The sequence below is a fragment of the Ovis canadensis genome, chromosome 22 (assembly GCF_042477335.2).
Source record: "Ovis canadensis isolate MfBH-ARS-UI-01 breed Bighorn chromosome 22, ARS-UI_OviCan_v2, whole genome shotgun sequence".
Lineage (NCBI taxonomy): Eukaryota > Metazoa > Chordata > Mammalia > Artiodactyla > Bovidae > Ovis > Ovis canadensis.
The window spans coordinates 24,104,817-24,131,982 of NC_091266.1; the positions used below are offsets into that span (position 1 = coordinate 24,104,817).

Sequence of the window (27,166 nt, forward strand, 5' to 3'; positions counted from 1 at the left end):
AGCTGTCTTTTATAAAGGTATGTGCCTCTAATTCCAGGAATTATAAAAAGCATGGTATAATTAACCAATATAGAGAGGGACAATACTAGACCACATTACTAGATTATAAGTGTCTTACCAAAATACTTGAAATAACCAACTGAATTTTACATTGTAAGATACAATGATCATTTTTCTCAAAAAGAAAATGCCCTCTCACGCCATCCTGTTCAAAGAAACAGAAATGACGTTCAATTTTACTTGAATGATACAAGAAACATCTACAACAGAACAGACCGTCTGCAACAGAACATGGCATCTAAATAGACTGGCGTATCAGGCTATTCGGGTGAGCCAGTGTCTTCAGAGGAAGGGAACCAAAACGACCGCTATCACTCCATTCTGATGACTGCTGCTTCCTTAAAACCACTTTGCCTGATGGCTTCACGGTGCACACAAGATATATACATGCACAAACACCTATTTCCATAGCTCAAACCTGAGTCACATCTGAGCAGCAGTGAGAAGACTCAGGATTACCTGAGAATGAGGTATACAAAAAAGTGATAGAGGATGAGAAAAGCTTTTGTTTACAAAAAAACACAACAAAACATTGTAAAGCTAACAAACATTAAAGATTCGGTCACATTTACTCTTTGAAGTGAAAAAATGAAATGACTTATACCCATGTGACATCATCAACGTTAACACGGTGACAAGACAGAAGTGGCTGTTAATAAGAATCTTCTGACCTTTGGCATTTACTTAATCCTTTTCGAAATTATGCTTAGAGTATCTTCAGCGTATAATTTTAAACAAGAATTTTCTACTATACACTTTAGAAAGCAGGATATATACATATATATATGGGTTTCCAAATCTTGTATCCTGTTAAGGTATTATTTACTTAATCAAAGAATTTCACACACTAGAATTCTCTCAAGTTTAAAAGTTTAAGATGTGTGTTGTTTTTTTTTTTTAAAGAGATCTAAAATAGTTAAAAATGTAACTAAGGCAACAAAAAGCCACAGAGGAAACATTAATGAGGTATTTCTAGAGATTAAGCAAATGCCAAGGACAAGATGCACATTACAATTCTCAAAACCATGGTTACGTTCCTCTCACATGGGAAATGTCTCTTTCGTGTTGGAAAGAAGTCTATTTCCTATCTGCTCACACTCTGCAATGACAGCCATGTCACAGACAGTCGTGTATGATTGTGGTTATTTATCCTTCTCCCAAGTAGTTGAGTAATAGAGTCATTACTACTTCCTCTAACAGAAAAGAAAAACATACGTGTTAAATCTGATATATATATATATATAAAGAAATATGAATAAAAGAGTTAATATTTCTTAAGATCTGCAAGAATAGTATGTTATGTTCAGAATAACTTTATTAAACTTTTTATTCTCCCAACTCAAAGAAAAAAAGAGTTTTCAGAACCTGATTACTTACTACACCAAATATAGGCTTAAAAGAGCAGTACTACATTGTTTTTGGCATTTGAAACGATAGTCTAAAGTTCTAAAGGAAAAATGAAGAAAGAAATGAATACGCTGGAGGGTAAAAGGAGAATACTGGAAAGTTCCATTGTTTCCCACAAGTTTTCTCAACTAAGCCACAACCAGAAGACACATAGTTCTTTCAGCGCTCAGACCGGCTCTGCCAGCTCTTGAGAGAAGTTACTGACTTTTAGAAACAAACAGGTCCTGAGACAGGTCAAGTGACAATTCCAAAGCGGCAATCAGCAAGGGGGAGGGCGCGGATCAGGGAGCCCCACGTCTCCAGAGAAACCATGGAGGCCAGCACACACGGTTCAGATCCTTCCAGTACTGCCACAGGGACAAGGCGTCTTCAGCTCACCTACACACAGATGCTGGCTCTGCCTTTATGATGATCTGAATCATCTCAATTAACTTCCCTGGAAATTGGCTTCCTAACCAGCAAAAGGATATTTTCCTTATGATTCAGAGAAATGCTACTGGAGAATTTCCCCAGACTGTCATTAACAGTAACCAGGGTTTTGCCAAATTTCTCCTCTATGCCAAACTCTGAGCCATTTAGTTCTTAGAACAACCTGCATTGCGATGCTATGACCCTTATTTTACAGATGGGAAAATTGCAGTTCAGATAATTTAAGCTGAAATATAAATATATTACCCAAGACAAAAAGGTTCAGGAAATGGCTTCAAATTGTGTAAGAAATCCCAATTTTATTTTGAGACTACACTGCTGTGAACCAATAGATGAGCCAACATTCAATCTCATTTACGTTACAAAATCTACTTAACTCGCATTTTTCACTTAGGGTTTTAAGTCATATTTCATATTGACCCAGACCTCTGCAAGGTAAGCATTTTTGACAGTTATTTTAATGATAAGCATGTTAGTTATTAAAGTACTGAGAAAGATTCTTCTAGGTATCAAACAGGAAACTTCATTTTCCATTATTGTTTGCACCACCTGTGCCCAGTAAGGTTTGCTTACATCCCTCCAACGTTTGATCAGTCTGGCCGCTCAGACAGTAAAGACTGCCTGCAATGTGGGAGCCTGGGTTCAATCCCTAGGTCGGGAAGATCCCCTGGAGAAGGGAATGGCTACCCACTCCAGTATTCTTGCCTGGAGAATTCCATGGACAGAGGAGCCTGAAGGGCTATAGTCTATAGGGTCACAAACAGTCAGACACAACTGAGCAACTCACACACTTTCCTGAGATGTTATCTACTTCTCAACATTCGGTCTCACCTGAACTGCTACTATGACCTTTGACCTGCTGTCCCTAATTCCATTTGTACCTCCATAAAAGCCTTTCTACAGAGAGAAGCCAGAATCATCTTTTTAAAAACAGCTAAATAGAGTATATCCTTTAAAACCCCCCAATAGTTGCCAAATATATTTTGAATAAAATCCAAATCCTTTACCAAGCCCACGAGGCCCCAGACGACCTGGGCCAAGCTCCCCTCCCTCTGCTCTCCCCATCATTCCTAAACTTCAGTCCGATGCCCTTGGTGCAACTGAACACATCGCACCAAGTCCCTCCACCTGAGGCAGACCTCTGTGCCAGCCATGCCCTCTGCCCAGACCCTGGGAACACTGCCTGTCGTCAGGCCCCTGACAGACCACCTACTCTAAAGAAGGCACCTGGGGCCACCTTCTCCTGTTTTATCTTCTTCATCGCCTCCCACTCCCATGCCCACATTCTGCTGAAGCTAATACCAAAGAGTTTCTTAAATCTGTTTTCCTCTCTTCAATTCCTTGCTACTAGCCCTGGGATTCCCTGGATTATGATAACCGCTTGTCATCATCTGAAGCTCCAATTCCCATCACGGGCTCTTCTCAACATGAACCCAAGCTACTTCCTATTTTATCTCACAGATATGAATTCCACCACCCTGGGCAAAAGTGGCTCCATTCACCAAGTTTCTTGTTTTTTGCCAGCAAATCTCTTTGCCTGGCCTTTCCTCTTACCCGAGCCACCCACCTCACATACCAGCGCTGCATGCAGCTTCCCACACGTTTCCAACGGGAGAGAGCCACTCCATTCTCCACATCACTTCAGAACTTGGTTTCTAGTTTACGGTATTTTTTAATAGTGAGACTGGCACTAGCATTATCAGCAGAGGCCCTCATTCCTTCTATCAGAGAAAGCTCTCAAAGAAAGCTGCTCCTTACTTATGTTTTAGTACTAGTGAGACTTCCGACGGTGCCTGCAGCATGGGCAATATCCCACAGCTCTGTGCGTTAGAGCTCCACCTCTTACTGCTTCTGACAGTGCTTTCCTGCTTCTTCCCACAAATGTTTGAACTTTGAACTCTTTCATTCATCTGCTGGAAATAACCTCTGCTGACGCTCACGAGTCCTTCACTCTACATCGTTTCTACATTTCAACTGACAGCAGTTGTCGAGACGGCTGCATTCGTCCAAGTAGGGCTGTGGGTCCTGCCATCTTTCCCCCTTGCCTCCTCACTGCCCCTTCTGGCCCTTCTACCCATCACAGGAGTCGCAACTCTCCAGACGATGGATCATGAAAACCCAGGGCTTAATTTCATACTTTAAGAAGGAAAGTCCCAAGGAAGGGGTTGTAAAACAAAAAGGAAAGAATAAATGCTATAGGATGAAAGTAGAATAAACAGAAAAGTAAAAATATATGCTCTCCGGGGAAATACAGAACTCATTTACTATTTCCTAGCTAGTACACAGGAGGATGGCAGTTTGTGAATCAGGAGAATGAGATGGAACGATGCACCCAGCCCAGAAATGAGTCTATACAGCACAGTCTTTCTCCAACTCAAAGAGACCTTTGCATTTTTGGTATTAATTATTTTAACCACATTACTGTTCAGCATATACTATCATCCCATTTTACAGAAGAAAGAATTAAGATGTAAAGGCCCTCTAGCCTGGGGCCAGAGAGTCAGTCAAGAAAGAGCCACAACGAAAACCCAGTCTTTATCCTTTCAATTGGGCTTCCCTATTGAGTCCTGGCAAAGAATCTGCCTACTGCTGCAGGAGACCTGGGTTAGATCCCTGGGTCAGGAAGATCTCCTGGAGATGGAGATGGCAGCCTACTCCAGCATTCTTGCCTGGGAAAACCCAAGAACAGAGGAGCCGGGGGCGGGGATGGGGTGAGGGAGTGAGGTGACAGTCTGTGGGAGCCCAAAGAGTCAAGCACGACTGAACAACAGTAATAACAACACTTTCAATTAGCTGCTGTTTTCACCGACAAAGCTGTCAAGTTTTAAAAAAAAAAAAAGGTACCAACATATATTTTTCTAAGCCTCATGTAAAAGATCTGGAAAATAATGCAACAGTTGATTAAATTTAGAAAATGATCTGTACTGGTTTAGGGAATCTGTAAAGAAGAGATCAGATGATAAAACTGTCTGCACTAGAGCCACCTTAAAAAATTTATTTCCTGGGTTAAATATAGATTATACCATGAGATAAAGAGAAAGTATCACCCTCTAAGAGTATATGGTCTATGTGAGAGAGTTAAAAAGAATCAAAATCAAGCATCCTCCAGAAACCGCAGCACATGTATGTATCAAACAAAAGAAGTTACCTTTCTTGGTAGTATTTTCGGCTGTTAGCAAAAACAGTATGTGCGCATACATACATACATGTGTATGATACAAATATACGTGTTTGTGTGTGCGTGCGGGCTCAGTCGTGTCTGACTCTGTGTGACCCCATGGCCTGCAGCCCCCCAGGCTCCTCTGCCCATGGGATTTCCCAGGCAAGAGTACTGGAGTGGGTGCCGTTTCCTCCTCCAGGGGATCTTTCTGACCCAGGGATTGAACCTGCCTCTTGCATCTCCTGCACTGGCAGTTGAATTCTTCACCACTGCACCACCTAGGAAGCCCCTGAGTGTGTACACATAATGCAAATATGTATTATGTATACGTAGATCTTTCCTCATTCCTTTCCTTCATCAAAACTCACCCACCCTGAATCACACGCTTAACGTTTGTTCAGTCACAGCTGGCTGAACTCAACACTTAACGTTTGTCCTTACGCTCATGGATCACCCTTAGAAGTAACACTTTCGCTTTAACAGGGGATTGGTTTCTAGAAGCATAATAAGCACATGCATCACCAGTAATGGCTAGCATGTATTAAAGTCTAGACACAGTAGGCAGCACAGTGCACTACTCAGTAAATGTGAGCTGCTGTTATTATTTATTTACTCTCCTAAAGAACACATGTATGTGCTAGGCCTTATTCTGGGAATACAGCAGTGAACCGAGTGGACAAAAAGCTCGCCTTGTGGTACCTAGATTCTAGGAGAGCAAGCAGACAATAAACAGCTAAGTAAAATATAGAGCACGCTGGAAAAGTTCTAAAGGGTAAAATTAACCGAGAGTGTCACTGGGGGATAGGAGGTTACAGATTGGGGGTAAGTTGATCAGAGAAATGTCCCTACATGTGAAGAGGGTTAATCAGGAGGATATCTGTGGGAGAAGATTCTTTTTTTTTTTTTCTTTTTTAAAAAATTAATTTATTCATTTTCATTGGAGGATAGTTGCTCTACAATGTTGTGTTGGTTTCTGCCATACATCACCATGAATCGGCCACAGGTATACACTTGTCCAGCCCCCATCCTGAGCCCCCACCCCCACCCCCGCTCCGCCTTCTGTGGGAGAAGATGTTTAACAGGTCAGTATGTGAGGGCACTGGAGACGAGCAGGAGGGTCAGGGAGAAGGAGGACATGACGATGCGCAGTCTGGGGGGACCTCCTTGGTCACTCTGCTGCTGCTGCTGCTGCTAAGTCGCTTCAGTCGTGTGCGACTCTGTGCAACCCCATAGACGGCAGCCCACCAGGCTCCGCCGTCCCTGGGATTCTCCAGGCAAGAACACTGGAGTGGGGTGCCATTTCCTTCTCCAATGCATGAAAGTGAAAAGCGAAAGTGAAGTCGCTCGGTCGGGTCCGACTCTTCGCGACCCCATGGACTGTGGCCTACCAGGCTCCTCCGTCCATGGGGTTTTCCAGGCGAGAGTACTGGATTTGTGTGCCATTGCCTTCTCCTCCAACCTAAAAGCTGTAATGAGGCGAGACAAGGGTGACACACACCCACGTACTCGCGAAGTTACACGTTCTGTCTGTGGAGCTGACAAGTGATGTAAGGGAAGCAAGAATGGAAGCCGACTGGGAGGAAGCTCCTGTAACCACCCAGCTAAGGGGTGACACCAGTGACACGCAGGGCAGTGACTTGGTGAGAGGTGGTGGCATGAAGGCCAGATGTGGGGTGGAAGCGGGTACCAGCAACAAAACCGAGACATTTGGCCTGAGAGTCGGGGGAAAGACAGACACTGTTCCCACGTGGTGCTAGGGGTAAAGAATAAGCCTGCAGACACAGGAGATGCGAGAGATGTGGGTTCAGTCCCTGAGTCGGGAAGATTCCCTGGAGGAGGAAACGGCTACTCACTCCAGGATTCTCGCCAGGAAAATCCAGTGAACAGAGGAGGCTGGTGGGCCGCAGTCCACGGGGCTGCAGGGTCGGACAGCACTGACCGACAGCATAAGATGGGAACGGGGGCGGGGCAGGCACAGGAAGCAGGAGGACACCAAGGACTCGGCTAAGTGCTCCATACATGCACCTCACTCCATCGGCACAACAACGCTGAGACAGACCCTATTTTTATTGTTCCCGTTATGCAGATGAGGAAACAATGCTACTACAAGTAGTTAAGTAACCTGACCAAACTCACCTCAAGTCAACAGGTGCCTGTAGGGCTAAGATGATCTTAAACTGAGATTTACAATATAACTGATGCTTAACTGCCATTGCCCTGATACAAACAGCTGGGAGGGACAGATGCAGTGACTGCTAAATAAGATCATGAATACTTAGACAGACATCCATGATGATTTTTTAAGAGAAAGGGACAGAGATGATCCTGAGGCACACTGTAAAATACAAGGTAAATATGGTACTAAAAATACACACATATACAGATTACACCTATATGAGCATACAGGAAAATATTACGCCAAATATGAAATCAGATGTTAGCATTATTTATCTTAGGTGCCATCAGTAAATTTTTCCTTTTTGTTTATTTTTACCTTCTAATCTGCCTATAAGCAAGGTACATTACTTAGTTTCTTTAGGGTCATAAATAAAAACTAACTCATGACAACTATAATTTATTGCATCTCTGTATTTTTTTTTCTTTCTCTCCCTTTTATCCTCTCAGTTTAAAAAGCCACTTATAATATTTATGCTCACTTAAAACCTAAATTGCTGGGATTACTGAATTTAGTTTCCTGACAATTCCTAGAGTTCAGGCTAATATTTAGGTCTTGAGGCTGAAACTGATAAAAGAAAAGGTGAAAGCAGGTACGACCACCTGTTCGCTAATGTGAGGATGAGAAGTGAGACAGAGCCTGGCAGCGAATCCATCACTGAGGGCTGTTCTTCCCCATTTCCAGGGAGGTGGAGCAGAAGCTGGCAAACACCTAGGAGGTCCAGATTACACGGGAAGAGGGGACAGGAAAGGTCCCCAGAATGAAAACGGGATCTCAGCCCAGGCTCTGCAGCCCAGATGGACAATGGGGTCAGACTCAAGGGGAGAAAACCAGCTAGAAGAGCAAGAAGGGCCGCAACGGCGATGCAGGTGGAGAGGATAGACTCGTGGACACAGCAGGGGAAGCGGAGGGCGGGAGAAACAGAGAGCATCGCGGGACACACACATCACCACGGGCGAAACAGCCAGCCCGTGGGAATTCGCTGTGTGTGCAGGGAGCTCAGCCTGGGGCTCCGTGACAACCTAGAGGGGTGGGAGGTGGCAGGGAGGCGCAAGAGGGACGGGACACACGCATACCTACGGCTGGTTCGTGTTGATCTACGGGAGAAACCAGCACAATACTGTAAAGCAAATTATCCTCCAATCAAAACTGAATAAAGTAAAAGAACAAGGTTGGGCACTCCCGACTGGTGGTCTGCAGTGGAAAAGCGTCACTGCACTCGGTGGCACTGGGGGTTTCTGAGACCCGTGGTGACAGGGACCACACCACACCTGGCAGGTCAGAGGGCAGCAGGCAGCTGGGACAGAGCTCAGCACACTTCTACGAGCGACGGTGGGACAGCAAGACAGGCTGGCCTGCAGGTTTGGCAGGTCCAATCCCGGAGCAAGTAGGAATGTCTCCTGGTTTGTAGGCAATGTATAAACCTTATTATTCAATGCAGGACTTATCTGGTTTCATTCTTCTACTGGTCCTCTGCTTGTCTAGTCAATGGTGCTGTATCTGCTAAGAAAATACTCTTCCCCAGGACATTTCAGTGGATTACACTGAAAAACTTTCAATTTTCTAAATATTCTGTGTGGGGTCTTAGGCAAGTCAACATCTTTTCTGTGTTATCATCAGTTATCTTCACAGAGACAAGAGAATGGTCCTGCTCATCTTAAGAGCTGACTGGATCAAATAACTCAACGCATGTAAGAAAAAAAAAAATTCCTGTTACTCAAATGTTTGGAATGTGCCATGTGAACGGGGTGATAACGATTTTTGACAACATGGATAAAGAGGAACAGAAGAATAGAGACTCTGAGTTAAGTATATAACAGATACAGGTACATGTGTAGAGAGAGAAGCAAGGGAGGGAAATGATGACTTCTGAGCTCTTATCTGCTTTATGGCTGGAGAGGAATAGGATGGTTTATCAGTTGATTAAATAATACACTAGGTGCCCTACAGCTTGGAAGGGAATTTTTGTCCTCATGACTTTTGTAGTTTAGGATAGTCTGGGACAACCCACACTTCAACAACCTGAGATGTTACTGTGAGAACACACAAAAACTCCCAGAAGATAACTATGAAGTTTTGTTTCTATGAGGCTTTGTTTTGCTCAGTGCTCCATCTCTAGCACTAGTTTTCAATAATTCTTGATAAAGTACTTAATGTAAAGATGCCCTGAAGTTCCATTTAGAGACCAGCCTAGTGGCCCACAGGGCACCGCTGATTTCTAATAAAGTGAAATGGCCTTTTTTAAAAAAGGCCCTTCTGGAACTTGAAAAATAAACATTATTGGAGGGAACTCCTTCACATTAAATGCTCTACACCAACAGCTTTTACGGACTTACTTAATCATCAAAGACTTGAAAACAAAGTTTTTAAAATGTTGACAATAACTCTGGTCATAAACTACTCTGAGGATTAGAAGATGAAAGGGATAAGCACTTTAAACCAATCAACTTAATGTGAAAAGAGACACTGATGGAATTTTACTGGGGTGAAATGAAAGATACATGCTGATGGAGAATCTTCTCTATTGAATAAAATACAACACAAACAAAAACATTAAATAAGCATCTGAGAGCAGCAGCTGCCAATCAGCACAAGGATTATGTCCTTAGAAATTAGATTCCATCCACAGGAGACAGGCAAATGCTGCAGACACCTGCCTAACAAATAAGGCCTCCAAACCCAGGGCATGTTATCAAAGGATAAAACACAAAGTAAGTCTTTTCCGAAGCAGTCTCTGAACATAAAAAACACACTGCTGCCAAACACCTAAAAGTCCACTGCAGTGTCCTCAGGGCGTAATCCTGGGAAGCCACGCTGGAAGCCTGTACTCCTTCCTGCGGGATCAATCACGCCCCGAGAGACAGTTCTGAACAGAGACATCAAGTCTTAACGCAGGATCGGCCAACACCATCCCCTTCTCCAGTTCCTTCTTTTGGCCTGAGATCAATTTTCAAAGAACCTACGTGGTAACCATTCTCTCCATAATGTTACACAACAGTTTATGCCAGATTATTCTACCCCATGCCCCAAATGCTCAACCACAAAGTTCTTTCAACTTCACCTCATGTCCCAAGTATCCCGCAGCTCCTTTCCTTCTTTCTTTCTTCAGATCTTTCTACCACCAGTGGACCAATCGTCCTGCAATACTTAATTCATCTTTATACCATCCACTCCCACCCCCAAAATGACTAGTGCTATTCCTTGCAGGCAAATGTGTGTGCTCAGCAGCTCAGTCATGTCTGACTGACCCTTTGAGAGCCCATGGACCGTGGCCCACCAGGCTCCTCTGTCCGTGGGATTCTCCAGGCAAGAATACTGGAGTGGGTTGCCATTTCCTCTTCCAGGGGATCTTTCTGACGCAGGATTGAACCGTGGTCTTTGTTAGCATGTGGATTTTCACTGCTGCACCACCTGGGAAGCCCTGCAGGCAAATATCTGATCCAAAGCAGCCGTGACAGAAAACAAATATCCGAATAAACACATCACCTGACTTTGCTCTGAAATAAAATACATTCCAGCAAAGCTGTGAGAGCTCCCAAATAAGTGAATTCAATCTCAATCTTGACTCATTCCTCATTAAATCTCTGATAAAATTCAGAGATTCAGAGACAGACCCTAAAACCTTGTCTGAGTCTCTGTAAGACGCCAGCCCTGTGGCTATATATGATAAGGAGCTCTAAGTGTAACCGAAGCCATGGCTTCTAGAAAGAGCTCGTCCCTCCCCTCCAGCCCAGCACCAAATGGATTCATTGGCCAAACACGAGTCTACCTCATGGTCATCTCCCAACTGGACCATGTGTAAGAGCACCCTAACCCATCCCCCGCTTCCAGCCTTGCTGACCTGTTCCCTTCACTGCAGCCAGAGTGCTTCTTCTAAAATACAAATCTGTCCACAGCATTCTTCCCTAATGACTTATCATCACACCTGGAACAAAAACCCTGCCTCTTTATTCCATGACCCATGTGCCGTCCACACCTCCCTGACTCTGTATGGCCATTTTCTCCCAGTTTGCTTGGCCTGCGGCTTTTCGCCAGGTAAACCTCAGAGACTCTGCCCTTGCTGTGTCTTGCTCCTGCCCCAAACACCGACTGGTATCCCCCTCATCTGATTCAGGTGTCTACTCAATGCTCACCTCATTAGAGGCCTTTTCTAAACACTTGATCTAAAATACCACTCCCTCCCTGCTATATTCATTTGTTCACAAACTGTTTCATCCTGGTGAGAATACAAGCTCCGCGTGAGCATCAGGGGCCTCTGAGCACTGCAGCAGCCCCAAGGTCTACCACAGTGCCTGGCATTTGGGAGGGTCTCAGTGAATGAATTTTAAACAAGCACTTTCTATGTGCCAGACTCTGTATGAGGCAGTGGGATACCAAGATGAATGACAAATAGGATCTGGTCTTTTCCCTTGGGGAACTTAGACACAGACACACACAGACACACACACAGACACAGACACACACACACACAGACACAGACACACACACACACACATACAGAATAGAACGGAATGTGACATGAGCTTGGAGGGTTCAAGGGAAACCGCTGAGTAGAGCAGCTACAGATGAGGTCAAACAGCCTGGGGCCAGATATGAAGGACCTTGAGCTTCAGGCTAGGGAACTGGGCCTCCGTCTGAGTACTCACTATACATCACCAGGTAGGAATGAAAAGAGGTAATGAATCTGCAATTAGAATTGGCAGAACTTAGTACTCTTGCCTGGAAAATCCCATGGATGGAGGCGCCTACTAGGCTGCAGTCCATGGGGTACCTAAGAGTCGGACACGACTGAGTGACTTCACTTTCACTTTTCACTTTCATGCATTGGAGAAGGAAATGGCAACCCACTCCAGTGTTCTTGCCTGGAGAATCCCAGGGATGGGGGAGCCTGGTGGGCTGCCGTGTATGGGATCACACAGAGTTGGACACGGCTGAAGTGACTTAGCAGCAGCAGTGACTATTTATATGAAGGGAACTGAGAAGTTCTAGGTTTCTAGGAAATGCCACTGCTTACAGAGAAGGAAGAAGTTGAAAGAAAAAGATGATAAATCCATTTTTAGAAAAGTTGAGTTTGAGTGGGGGTTAGAGGGAGAGGGGTCAAGTGTCAGAAGAGTTGAGCACAGAAAATATGAGAGGGTTACTGCTTTTAAACAGAATATTCCATAACCGGAAGGATCCATTTTCCCAACACGCTGAATAACAGACTGCTACACTGTCACAGCCAAATAACTGGAATAAGGGCGTCTCTCTGCACCAGGAAACAGCTGAACCCTTACGAGGGCCAGGGAAAGGGAGCTCATCGACAGCCACTGCTTGCTGTGCCCACCTCTACCCTTCTTCTTGCCTTTCCCAGGTCTGGTGTGCCACACACACTCCAGAGAGGTCTCCAGGAGGGAGATGGGAAGCTAGGGATGTGCCCCAGTAGTCGGACAGGGGTGGGGATGCTGAAGACTCTCATGAAAATAACTGGGTTATCCTGCCAACGCAGAAACCAGAGAGAGGACTTTAAAGAATCTTTAAAGTTGGACATATTCTGAACTACAAATGTCCTGCAGCTAGTAACACTCAAATGTAACTGGCTCATTCAGTGATTTTGTAATCAAATAAAACACAGTGGTATAGAGAAATAGAAATCATCTAGACCGAGAGGTCTTTATTGTATTTGTGAGAAAAACAAGGCTCCTGAGATTTGGAGATTCATCCACTCTACCAGCATGCTAGCACATGGCTGGGGCTGGGGCCCGGGCTGCCTGTGTCCCAGCCTTGGCTTAACTTTGCCCCAGGCACGAATTAAGTGATTTATGGCTGTAGAACAATTTAAATACCCAAATGACTACAGTATTAGCAACAAATACCAGTAAAACACAAAATTAGAAAGCCTCAAAAGAAACAGATTTGAGAAAAGCCCCCGCTGAGAGAAATACCAATAGTAATATACTTTAAAGAAATTATCCCTGTGGTTAGGACATTTCTTAGAACAAGAATCAAAAGTCACAGTTCTGTGAAAGGTTTCGATGCGTACATACAAGTACAAAATTGTTCTTTTCTGGGCAGTAAATTATTAGCTGGCATGTAAGAATTTTGATAAAAACCAGAAAACAAACTCATATAAACAAAACAACAAAAATCAGGAAGACCCCAGGAAACCTAATTTAGAGTTGACCTTGCCTTTGTTAAGGGAAAATATACAGACTTTTTTTTTTCCCTCTAATGAGCTTCTAGGGAAAAATTTTTGAAAGTCAAAACCAGAACTGAAGTCTGACAGTCAGAAGAACGTAATTAGTAAATTTTGAGCATCTCATACTTCTACGGCCTATTCTTATCTATTCAGCCTCTCAAACAGTCTTTCTTCCACCAACTCAAACGTACCCCAGACCATTGCTCCTCTATCAAATCTAGCTTAAACTCTTTTGTTGTTTTTCAGCCGTTCAGTCATGTCCAACTCTGTGTGACCCCATGGACTGTGGCACACCAGGCTTCCCTGCTTAAACTCTGGGATAGCCAAACCAGCCCCCAAATAAAAACTGGCTACTTAAATAGCTTCCTATATACAACATAAAGATAGTCCTTTACTGGCAAAGACTCAGGAGTTGCTTTTATTTCCACTTCTAGATATCTAATTTATAAGGGAAGAAAACACAGACTTCATAAAACATACAAGAAAAAGCTTATCATTTCCGTTAAAGTTCAATATAAATTCTCAGTCTGAATTTTGTTTTCTTTAAGATGATTTCCTTAATATGCAACCACACTGTGGGTCATGCAACACAGTCTACCAGAGAGAAACTCAGTTCCTTAGCAAACCAATGTCCAACTCCCATGCGTGGAAGCCGTAAAGATGTTCTGCAAATGGAAAAAAAATCAGACACCCACGATGAGGGCAAAGTATGTGTTCAGTTTGCTATACGCAACTCGAGCAAATAACTTTGCTGCATTGAGTTTAGAGCCTGGGACATGAAGCCACTTTGGATTCACCTGAAACTGAAAGGAGATGCCTACTGAAAATCCTGAGAAACTTGGAATTCTGCTCTAAATGCCACACGTTCTAAAGAAAGGTGGAAAGCCGTGCAGGTTCCTCCACATCCCACCTAAAGTGGGTATCACTCTCCACTAGCTCAAGTCACTCTGGACCAGCTGTTCTGAATTCTATGTGTGAAGCATCTTCAGATATATATTACAAAGGTTCAGATATCTGATTCTGTGTGGAAAAAGCTATAGCATCATTCATAGCCCACGGGCCAACTGTCAGCCACTGATTTGACGGGTTAAACACACCAAGACTGGATAGTTTTCTGCGGTTTAATAGCCTGTACTCTCTGAAAATGTCTGAGGGTTTTCCTTCCTGTGATGTGAAAACAAAGACAAACCTCATCTCTAACAATCCTGTTCATCACTCTGTATGAACCTGGTACAAAACATAGCACTTCCTCAAAGCTGCCAGAGCTCTGGTTGGTTCAACAGACTATGTGGTTAAAAGAAAAAAAGAAAGAATGTGCTTTGATTCCTACCGCTTGATCAATTTAATTTCCCAATAATGAATATTAAACATCTGCCGTGCCACCTCCCAGTCCCTGAAACTGCAGACTTGGGCTTTTACTTACTTGTACTTTAAGAGCAGCCACTGAATTAACCAGAGTCCTACAAGGATCATGCCGTTAATTTCGCAAATAGAAAAGGCCCACTGCACCCGGTTAAAATGGTCAAAGAACGTGTCCGGCAGTGGAGGCTGCACCTCCTTGGGAGGTACTCGTTCATGGACGACCGAGATCATCACTGTGGTGAGGACAAAGCAGGAGAGCGCATAAAGGAAGGCCAGGAGCGTCTTGCCCCACTCCATGGGGTACTGGGAGCGCTCCGGTTCCGGCATGGGGATCTTGATCATTTCCTTCCTATACCCATTGGGCATCCCGTTGGGTTTGACCTTGATGCTGAAGCTGCCGTTAGGGCAGGGGCCGCCGGTGCCAATGCTGAGGTGCCCGTTGGCGTGGCCATTCTTGTGTGCTTCCAAGTGGTGCTCCATCTTCAGGGTCTCTATCATGTGCAAGAGCCGCTGCCCGTTGTCAGAGGTGACGAGGCACAGCGGGGGTTTTGTGAAATCCTCCTGGGTGAGGTTGATCAAGTCCCGGCCTGTGAAACGTTCCAGAGGCTCACAGTATTCTGGCATAGCATTCTCCTGCAGCCAGTCTGCCACCTTCTCGGGTGACCAATAGACCACTTCCTTCATTGTGCTGGCAGACAACGTGGGGCCCCCCTGCTCGCTCCCGGTGGGTCAGCAGTCACCGTTCCGACAGGGCAGGACACCGTCCCTCCACGCTGCGCTCATCCTGTCAGGCCTCATAACAGAGCTGTGTGGCGAGAGGGTCAGGGCAGGTTTTAAACACCTCATGTAGCTGTCCAGGGTTCTTGAGTGCCCGAGCATTAATTCACCTCATTTCTGAAGAACATTCTTCCTTCTGTGGAGGCAAGAGAAACAAGTCAAGCTACTGGGACTTTCAAATTAACTCCTCAAGATTCATAACCTTCACGTGCATAAGGAAAATGGAAAACCAGCTATTGGTGGAGTCCATAGTTTTCACACATATATTAGTTTTAAGAAACCAATGACTCCTGGTTAGTATTCCCCAAAAGAGACATTAAATTGGACCTGAGATGGATCAAGTCAACGACAGTGGTAAATTTGCTGAGAAACAATTCAACAGTGCTTTGAACATTGCTCGGCACTGATCAGGGATTATTTTTGTGCTTATTACGTTGTTCCTGAGATCAGCTGAAAGACTGTAGCAAATCTGCTTAATTACCACTCTAGATTAGTGTAGACTGGTGAAGAAATGTTCTAAATGTACAGAGCACACAGAACTTAACAGACATCATAAAAGAGAATCATAGAAGTGGCGAGCTTCAGGATCATCAGGTCCAACAATCTTATACTCTTCCACAAACAATCAGAGAGTTCCTCTTTGCAAATGTGCTTGGACCCCAAATCTAACAAGAGTTATAAGAGTGGATGCTTGAGTGAAAACAGATGGTAGTAAAGGGCCAGGGTCCTCTCTGCTCTGATGACATCTCTACCCCTAGCCTGCAGGAGACTGTGTAGAAAACCACAGCTTCAAAACCAGTGATCTGATCCTCACTTACCCACAAGGAAACTGAGTTCCAGGAAGGTCAATGAACCTGCCTACAGTCAAGCAACAGCTTGTATAAAAGAGCTACAAGTTAAAGTTTCCAAGTCCTGGTTCAGTGTGTTTATTAGAATACTTTATCAGTGATGTGGCAATAACCAAAATGCACATCTGTAAGGAGATTAAAAGTTATATAGAGAGAGTATAAAAACGTATATGCGCCGTACATACATCTGTCTAACCACAAGCATGGCTAATGAGCATAACATTGCATAAGACATGGGAAAGAAATCACATACTGACTGAAGCTCTTCTGTTTGACGATTGCCTTGGGGGGCACTTTCTACTTCTCTCTCACCTGCTTATCTTTAGTAAATCTCTATTAATTTTGTGATAATCATGTAAACCTTTTAAAAAAGCAAGAGAAGTTAAAATTCAGACTGAGCTCTATAACAAAGCATTGTGGTTAATGAAATGTGGCCTTTGGCGAAAGGCAGACCATAGTGTGACTTTCAGCATCTCCATGCACAACCTGCTATTTGAACTGCAGCTTACTAATCTGCAAAATGGCCATGATCAAATGTCTCCTTCACAGGGTTGTTGTCAGTACTTTAAAATCCGTACGTGAAAGTTGGGGATGTGCAACCCAGCGCTTTCTGTTTTGTACGACTGAGTAGCACTCCACCGTGTATGTACACACGCGCACACATCTTTATCCATGGATCCGTGGACAGACACTTCGATTATTTCCCTATCTTGGGTATTATACATAATGCTGCAAAGAACAAAGGGAATATACATAGACCTTTATGAACTAGTGTTTTCGTTTTCTTTAGATAAATACCAGAAGTGAAACAGCTGGATCACATGGTAGTTCTCTTTTCAATTTTTTTGAGACCCTCCATACTGTTTTCCACAGAGACTGCACCAATCTACATTCCCACCAACAGTGTACCCTTGCCATTTGTGACAAGTCTGTCACAATATGTATGAACCTAGAGGTTATTATGCTAAGCGAAATAAGTCAGACAGAGAAAGACAAATACTGCGTGATATAACTCATCTGTGAAATCTAAAAAACAAATTAATAAGCACAGCAAATCTTATAGAGAAGAGACTGGTGGCCACCAGAGGGGAGAGGGTTGGAGGCAAGTGAAATAGATGAAGGAGAGGTCGATTATATAGTGATAGATGATAACTGGACTTACTGTGGTGATCGATTCGTAGTATATACAAGTAACAAATTATGCTGCAACTATGAAACTAAAATGTCATATGTTAGTATGCCTAAAAATAAAAGCATAGTTTCTTACTTTCTCAAATTGTATACCGTAACCAATAGCTGCTGTTCACTATAGCTCACGACGAAATGCACTGCCCAATCGTGGACTGACTTCTTTTCTCAAAAGAATGTTGTGTTAACTGAAAAAACTTGCACAGATTTGTAGGTTTAAGAGCTAGAAATGAGGAGTGACAGTGTTCCCTAAGTATGCTTTGTGGAATAATAATCTGAGAAAATGCTCCATGTTTTAAAAAATCCAAATGAGCCTAGGAACTGCAGAGTAATCCTTCCAAGGGCTAGCAGTACACATTAGTATGTCAGAAGCACGTGGAAATCCTCCAGTAAAGAAACTCTACCAGGACTTCTTAAACTGACCTCGTCCGCGCTGTCCTGCTCTAAATCCCGTTTCCTCCCGAGTAACTATGAGCTCCCAATGGACCCACTGGGAGGTACCGGCACAAACAAGACCTGAACTCAGGCCTTCAGATTTCAAACAGCAAACTTGTCTCTACCGAATCCAACCCCTCAAACCCAACTCTGGTATGAAAATGGACAGTATGTCTAAGTCCCAACTTTCCAGACTAAGTAACAACCAACCAGATGATGGCAGAGCGTGACAGCTAGTCCAGGCTTTGCAAAGAGAGTTCTCTTCTGAGAGCCCTTAATGCTTTGCACCTTCCTGACGTATCGCCTCATGCTTCAGGGTCTGTCTAGACTGCCCCAGGGGACTCTGAGGGACCATGCAAGGGCTACAACCTTAAGCATCCACACGTCTCAACTTCAAAGGGGCCAAAAGGTACCCAGTCAGTATTGTCTCAGTATCCAAGGAAATGTCCCTTCCAACTAGCAACATGCAGATGGTTTAATGGAAAGTAAACCTACTGAAAATGCCACTGATACTCAAAACTACTTTGAAACAATTTGAATGGTCAAGGAGAATAAGATGGGTATCCTCCAGAGACAAATGAACGTGAAATGAAACCAAAGTGAATCTCCGGCCACTTAAAAACCACTAAGAGGGGCTTCCATCACCACTAACCAACCTAGAGTGACAAGAAGACATCTGCCAAATGGGAGTCCTAGCAGAAGGTCCTGTAGGAAAGGAAATCTCTTGGCATCAGACCCCAGGCCTCTCCCCAAATATCCCTCAGCAATCAGGATAGAGCCAAGGGAATGCTCAGCACCTTGAAGTGGCTATGAGAACTCTAAAGAAAAATCAGTGATTGAATGTTCAGGCTCAAAGAAATGAACACGGGCTTTTCATACACGCAAGTTCTTCATTTCTCCCCTTGCCCAGTGCAGGAAGTCTATCAGGAGGGGAAAGCCCCTCAGAACCACAACGACCAGACCAAGGACAAGGTATTATTTCACTTCTCTTTGATGGGGAAACACAGTCAGAGAATATTCTCCTCAGACACAATCTTCTTCAAAGCAGAAAAATATCAAATGGTAGGAGATAATACAGGGCCATGGGGGAGGGAGAGAGACACACACACACACACACGAGACACACACACACACACACACACGAGACATACACACACACACACACACATAGGCACTGTCTATCCAAATGAAAAAACACTAATCTTGCGAATAACAAGTCCATCAGGCAGTTTAAAATAACCAGTGGAATTCTTAAAGAGACAGCAAAATAAACCAGCAGCTTCCATTAGTTAACTGGAACAAACAAACTCTTCACTCCTTAAGACGCCCCTGTGGCCCGCCACCCCCAACTTGGAGTGCTCCATCTACTCCCCTCCAACAAGTCCAGATTCTTCCTTTTGTCTGTAAGGTCCTTCTCCGCAAAGCCTTTCCTGGTCACTCCTTCACAATCTTTCCCCGCTCTCTGAATCTGTACACCTCTAATATCGATGCCATGAAAAACAATTTAACTGTCTTGTGTGCAAGATGCGGTCGGAAGAGCTCCAGCTACCTCCTTTCTTGACAAAATCCTTTAACCTCTTCAAGCTCAGCTTCTGAAGGAAAACGGCATTAACAACTACCTACCTTTCCTGTCCTCACATGGGCTGCTCCTGCTGTGACGATCATGTAAAAGGAATGAACGCTATTAAATACTCCGAGAAATATGTCTTGTTATTTTTGTAATGTCCTGCTTCCTTTCGAATGCCCACCAGGGCCCATAGTGACATCTCATTACTATTAAATGAAGCAGCCGGTCCCAAATGGCATTTTTAAAAGCCCAAATCATTCGGACACAGGACTAAGCACATCTTTCCAAATTTCATGAGAAAAGAAAGTTTCTTTTCCAGGCAAGATTGGAAGCTTGAAAATAAAGGCACACGTGTAGCTTTCCTGAGGCTAATGCTGAAATCACACAATAAGGAAAAAACTCATTTCTCTGGAAGTAACCATTAGGCAGCTACTCAGTACTTTCCAGCCTTTTGGCTAAAGCTAAGATTAAGTGTAGTATGGGTGCTTCCCAAGTGGTACAGTAGTAAAGAATCCACCTGCCAATGCAGGAAACACAAGAGATGCAGGTTCGATCCCTGGGTCAAGAAGGTCCTCTGGAGTAGGAACTGGCAACCCGCTCCAGTATTCTTGCCTGAAAAATTCCATGGACAGGGGAGCCTGGTGGGCTACAGTCCAGAGTTGGACACGACTGAGCATGCATGCAATGAGGACTTCCAAGGCCACAGCGAAAAGATGAGGACTTACTCAGAGACCCCAGAGCCTGGCTGTAGGAGGAGAAGCGAGACAGTGACTGTCCCTTGGGCCTACTCAGTCAATTTATAGCATACGGTGTGTCTGAGGTGGGAAAGGCAAAGTGCTTTCTAACATAGACCCAGAAGACTGTACGTAAGGCTGGACTCAGAAAACTACCATTACTACCATCATCCAGAGATGCTACCCTGAATCCATTACTGGGAGGAAGTTGAGAAATAATGCAGAGCTCAAATCTTTAAACTTAGTTCTCAGAACTGGGAAGATGTAAAAGAAGAATAAAAGCTGCACATAAACTATTCCATAACACTATAGAATTTGAGTGCTACAGTTGATCAGTCGTGTCCGACTCTTTGTGACCGCGTGGACTGCAGTCCATCAGGCTCCTCTGTCCATGGAGTCCCCCATGTGTCCCCCATCCCAAACACTTCTTTCCCCATCCCATCCCTCTGGGTTGTCCCAGTGCACCAGCTTTGAGTGCCCTGCATTGAACTTGGACTGGTCGTCTATTTCACATATGGTAATATACATGTCTCAATGCTATTCTCTCCAATCATCCCACCCTCGCCTTCTCCCACAGAGTCCAAAAGTCTGTTCTTTCTGTGTCTCTTTTGCTGTCTTGCATATATGGTCATGATTACCATCTTTCTAAATTCCATATATATGTGTTAATATACTGTATTGGTGTTTTTCTTTCTGACTCACTTCACTCTGTATAATAGGCTCCAGTTTCATCCACCTCATTAAAACTGATTCAAATGTGTTCTTTTTAACAGCTGAGTAATATTCCATTGTGTATATGTACCACAGCTTTCTTATCCATTCATCTGGTGATGGACATCTAGGTTGCTTCCATGTCCTAGCTATTGTAAACAGTACTGCGATGAATATTGGGATACATGTGTCTCTTTCAACTCTGGTTTTCTCAGTGTGTATGTGCAGCAGTGGGCTTGCTGGGTCATAAGGCAGTTCTATTTCCAGTTTTTTAAGGAATCTCCACACTGTTCTCCATAGTGGCTGTACTAGTTTGCATTCCCACCAACAATGTAAGAGGGTTCCCTTTTCTCCACACCCTCTCCAGCATTTATTCTTTGTAGACTTTTTGATGGCAGCCATTCTGACTGGAGTGAGATGGTATCTCACTGTGGTTTTGATTTGCATTTCTCTGATAATGAGTGATGTTGAGCAATTTATCAAGTGTTTGTTACCCATTTGTATGTCTTCTTTAGGAGACATGTCTGTTTAGTTCTTTGGCCCATTTTTTGATTGAGTCGTTTATTTTTCTGGTGTTGAGCTGCATGAGCTGCTTGTATATTTTTGAGATTAATTCTTTGTCAGTTACTTCATTTGCTATTATTTTCTCCCATTCTGAAGGCTGTCTTTTCACCTTGCTTATAGTTTCCTTCATTGTACAAAAGGTTTTAAGTTTAATTAGGTCCCATTTGTTTATTTTTGCTTTTATTTCCATTACTCTGGGAGGTGGGTCATAGAGGATCTTGCTGTGATTTATGTCAGAGAGGGTTTTGCATGTTTTGTTTTAGGAGTTTTATAGTTTCTTGTCTTACATTTAGATCTTTAATCCATTTTGAGTTTATTTTTGTGTGTGGTGTTAGAGAGTGTTCTAGTTTCATTCTCTTACAGGTGATTGACCAGTCTTCCCAGCACCACTTGTTAAAGAGATTGTCTTTTCTCCACTGTATATCTTTGCCTCCTTTGTCAAAGATACGGTGTCCACAGGTGCGTGGATTTATCACTGGACTTTCTATTTTGTTACACTGATCTATATGTCTGTCTTTGTGCCCGTACCATACTGTCTTGATGACTGTGGCTTTGTAGTATAGTCTGAAGTCAGGCAGGTTGGTTCCTCCAGTTCGATTCTTCTTTCTCAAAATTGCTTTGGCTATTCAAAGTTTTTGTGTATTTCCATACAAATTGTGAACCTATTTGTTCTAGTTCTGTGAAAAATACCATTGATAGCTTGATAGGGATTGTATTGAATCTGTAGATTACTTTGAGTAGTATACTCATTTTCACTATATTGATTCTTCCAATCCATGAACATGGTATATTTCTCAAACTATTTGCATCCTTTTTTATTTCTTTTATCAGTGTTTTATAGTTTTTCTATATATAGACCTTCTGTTTCTTTAGGTAGATTTATTCCTAAGTATTTTATTCTTTTCATAGCAATGGTGAATGGTATTGTTTCCTTAATTTCTCTTTCTGTTTTCTCATTGTTAGTGTATAGGAATTCACTATACACTATAAGGCATTTGAGAAAATAAATAAAATAGACAAACCATTAGCCAGACTCATCAAGAAAAAAAGGGAGATGAATCAAATCACCAAAATTAGAAATGAAAATGGAGAAATCACAACAGACAACACAGAAATACAAACGATCATAAGAGACTACTATCAGCAACTATATGCCAATAAACTAGACAACGTGGAAGAAATGGACATATTCTTAGAAAAGTATAACCTTCCAAAACTGAACCAGGAAGAATCAGAAAATCTTAACAGACCCATCACAAGCATAGAAATCGAAACTGTAATAAAAAATCTTCCAACAAAGAAAAGCCCAGGACCAGATGGCTTCACAGATGAATTCTACCAAAAATTTAGAGAAGAGCTAACACCTGTCATACTCAAACTCTTCCAGAAAATTGCAGAGGAAGGTAAACTCCCAAACTCATTCTATGAGGCCACCATCACCCTAATACCAAAACCAGAAAAGATGCCACAAAAAAGAGAAAACTACAGGCCAATATCACTGATGAACATAGATGCAAAAATCCTCAACAAAATTCTAGCAAACAGAATCCAACAACATATTAAAAAGATCATACATCATCACCAAGTAGGCTTTATCCCAGGGATGCACGGATTCTTCAATATTCGCAAATCAATGAATGTGATACATCACATTAACAAATTGAAAGATAAAAACCGTATGATTATCTCAATAGATGCAGAGAAAGCCTTTGACAAAATTCAACACCCATTTATGATAAAACCCTCCAGAAAGCAGAAATAGAACATACCTCAACATAATAAAAGCCATATATGATAAACCCACAGCAAACATTATCTTCAATGGTGAAAAATTAAAAGCATTTCCCCTAAAGTCAGGAAAAAGACAAGGGTGCCCACTCTCACCACTACTGTTCAACATAGTTTTGGAAGATTCAGCCACAGCAAATAGAGATAAAAAAGAAGTAATAGGAATCCAGATTGGAAAAGAAGTAAAACTCTCACTGTTTGCAGATGACATGATCCTCTATATAGAAAACCCTAAAGACACAGCCAGAAAACTACTAGAGCTAATCAATGAATATAGTAAAGTTGCAGTATATAAAATTAATACAAAGAACTGTATTTTTATGAGTTGTTAAAGGCACGATGGACCCAAGACTGAACAAACATAGCTGGCATGTCAGGGAAGAAACTATAGGGAAGTTTCGGAAGTTTCTAAATGCTGGTAACGGCAAGAAAAAGTAGGAAACAAAGCGTGCATGGCTGCGATGTGAACGCTGGCTCCCTGTGTCAAATCTCTAAAAGCAAAAGCAGTCTGGGGCATCCATGTGGTGCTACTGCACTGGCTTACATAATCAACTTAAAACAAGGTCAAAATTTGGTGAGCATGTAATATTTAGCTCAGATTTTATAACATGAAATTACCTGTGGAAAACCTCCTAAAGAGAAACACAAAGTATTGATATTACTTTATTAGGAAATAGATGAACTGCCTTTTTGTAAACACTTCTAATCCAGATAAAGGTCTTTGCATCTACCAGAACTTTCCATAAAAGTCAATAGTAACCTAATGGACCTTTTAGGGCAATGCAGCCCAATGAAAGACTCATGAGGTAGGTGTTTTACACTTTCTCTGACTCAATTTGGATAACTCCTGATTGCTTTTCTCCAAACCAATCTAGGTAGCTATAAAAATTTTTTTGTTGTTACTTAACAAGAATTGACTTAAATAGGCAGAAGTTATAAAACTGTATTTATCAGAAGAAGAAAAAAATGGCTAGAATAACAATCACATAGCTTCAATCTACTGTTGAGGAAATTTCAGATGACTTCTGATGCCTTAACCTTTAAACTTTAATTTATTTTGAATTGCTATTATGTACAGTGTTCACAGTTCCATAGCCAGACTCTAGTTAGCAAATAAAATCACTCCTTTTGAAATGGATCCTGAAATTGAGAACTAAATACATCATGATATAACAGAATACGAAGCCTCCACTGAAGAGTAGACTGTACTTCTATCTTTACTGTGATACATATTTTTATATATATATATGTATGTGTAGTTCTGCCAAACGGGTTACAAAGAGAATGATACCATTTTTGGAAACACGAATCACAAATATCCATAGTAGAAAAGTCTATGAGGTGTATATCACCTCTAAACTGTTACAAAATTATGAAATAATTTCTGGCTTTATTTTTTCCAGTGTTTTCTAATTTCCTTGATAAAGATACATTACTTGTGTTTGGAAAAGAAAAGGGTTGTTTTCCCTTCAAGTATGTTTTGTTTTTAAACGTACAGGCAGCATTGCAAAATCGAAAACAGATGCTTCCTACATTTGCTTTCTTTAAAAATATGAAATGGGCTTGCAGATTTCTCTAAATAATTGGAACTTCTGCCCTCTGTGTATCATTAGGTTCCAAAGCCATCAAATTCCCCAAACATAATAGTCTCAGGATATGAGCCAAACCACTGACAATGATAAAGCTGAAATCTGAACCTAAGTGCATAAAAAAATTCTGGTCTCAGATACTGTCTATCAATCCAGAGAGAAAACAATGACAAACCATCAGAATGACAACTCTTCTGTCATCTAGATTTTCTTCAATATCCATCTCTCCAGCCTACTGCCAAAACATAAAACCCATGTGAAAATTCTGCCTTATCATCATTACAGCAAGGAAAACTTTGCCTAACACTAATGACAACTAATCACGATAGTTTTCCCTTGGGTTTTCATTCTTAGAACACAATTACCCAATCTCTGAAGAGTCTATTCCCACTCAACTGATGAACTGCCTTTCTAGGTCTGAAACAGCAGGGCTATTTTATAACATTCATCAAGTTAATCTATAGTTCTGGGACATGAACACAATCTGGAAGCACTCAAGATTGTTAGGACATAATTGATGTTTCCAAATTCCATTGGCTCTCATGTCCAGCCGACATGCACAGTGGTGATCTATCTGCCTCAAGAAGCCTGGGAACAACTAACCCAGGCTCTTATTTCCCCCACATCTCACTCCATTTCTCTTTTTTTTTCCCATTCTGCTTTTTAAAAATAAGAGCTAAAACCCTTCCACTGGACTGCTTGTTTAGCTAGAATTAAAGAGACTGCACAACCCTCTGAATCTATCATAAATGAGGGCTGTGAAAAAAGTCACTGGCTTAGGGAAAAAGATGAGGCCATGTTTTACTATCCTCTGTTTTAAAGAAACTTCAAGAAATTAATGTAAATTACAAAAGAGAAGTAAATGCACAACAGCCCCTTAGAGACTCTTCAACAAGCAAGAGTTCACAGATTTCCCATGGAAAAACCAATCTCAGTTAGGGATACACAAGTTACTGAAAAGTATAAACCATGTAAGGACATAACCCACCATGAGGCAAACCTAGCAGGCATGACAAACAACATGAGCTTGAGAAACTAAGTTTAAAGAGGTGGTTAAGTGAGTGCACTAATGATACAAAAGAGAATTAAAACATTAATAAAAGAGTAAGACATGGTAGGGAAAAAAGAAAAGACAAGACAGGTGTGTTGAAAGAAAATACAGGAAAATCCCAGCTTCTCTCCTTGGCCTGTGGTGGGCTGATACCTCAGGATGAAAAGGAGAAAGCAAAAGGTTACAGGGAGGTCATAAGAGAATGGGAAATGAGCAAAAATATACAGTATATGTTTAAATGCAATTGACAGGTTTTTTCCAATCCCCAAACTCAAGCAATCCAGCACCCATACACTCTTTGTAGGCAGAAAAGGATTGGAAAGTGGAATCTAGTCCATCAAAAGATGGAACTTATTTTTTAAAATATATTAATATCTAACTAAACATGGGCACTGGGGCCTTCCCAGGGGGTACAGTGGTAAAGAATCCACCTGTAGTGCAGGAGACATGGGGTCAACTCCTGGGTCAGGAAGATCCCCTGGAGAAGGACCTGACAAACAACTCCAGTGTTCTTGCCTGGGACATCCCATGGACAGAGGAGCCTGGTGGGCTGCAGCCCATGGGATAACAAAGAGTTGGACACAACGGGGCGCACACACACAGATAAACACACACACGCATTAATTTCCACTGCCTCTTAAAACTCTCCTGAAGTGATAATACAGGGATGAAAAAGGAGCGGGAGAAGGGCAAAGAGAACAAGAGACGACTAACTGAGGAGGTCGGGAAGCGGAGGGACTTAGTAGCCGCTGAGAGAAAACCCAACAAAACCCTAAGCCAGTGAGGAGGAGAAATGAAAAGCAGTCTGTGTAAAAAGAGGTCTTAGAAGCATGAGAAATTGGAGGCATAGATACATCGCAAAATGGGGGTGAGGTGGAGCTAAAAATAGGACTGGTTGAAAGACCATCAACTTCTCACTTCCCACAGTTGAACAACCACCTCTGCCCAACACCACAGAAGACGGGAAGTTTATTGTCTCGAAAACGGAAATGGAGAGTTGCTAGAAAAGGAACAGGAACACAGTTGAAGGCGGGGTATTAACTACAATGGATTGAATAAAAGCTACAAAGAGATGTTGCCAGACCTGTCCTAATCCTTTATCTCATTAAACACCCAGCAAGCTGGGAGCCAGAATGAAAACT

The 27,166-nt window shown here is 42.5% G+C and overlaps 1 protein-coding gene across 50 annotated transcripts in view; it reads right to left on the minus strand.

The window, feature by feature from the left end:
* The window catches only part of SGMS1 (sphingomyelin synthase 1), a 335,925-nt gene that overhangs the window by 26,138 nt on the left and 282,621 nt on the right, over positions 1 to 27,166 (minus strand). For 49 of the 50 annotated variants that reach the window (XM_069567867.1, XM_069567875.1, XM_069567906.1 and 46 more), the window contains one exon: positions 14,834 to 15,685. In XM_069567867.1, the coding sequence (XP_069423968.1) occupies positions 14,834 to 15,456 (623 nt within the window). In that variant the 5' untranslated portion in view covers positions 15,457 to 15,685. Of the gene's footprint in view, positions 1 to 14,833; positions 15,686 to 19,643; positions 19,766 to 27,166 lie in introns of those variants that run through there. The other variant, XM_069567921.1, reaches the window with a different exon arrangement.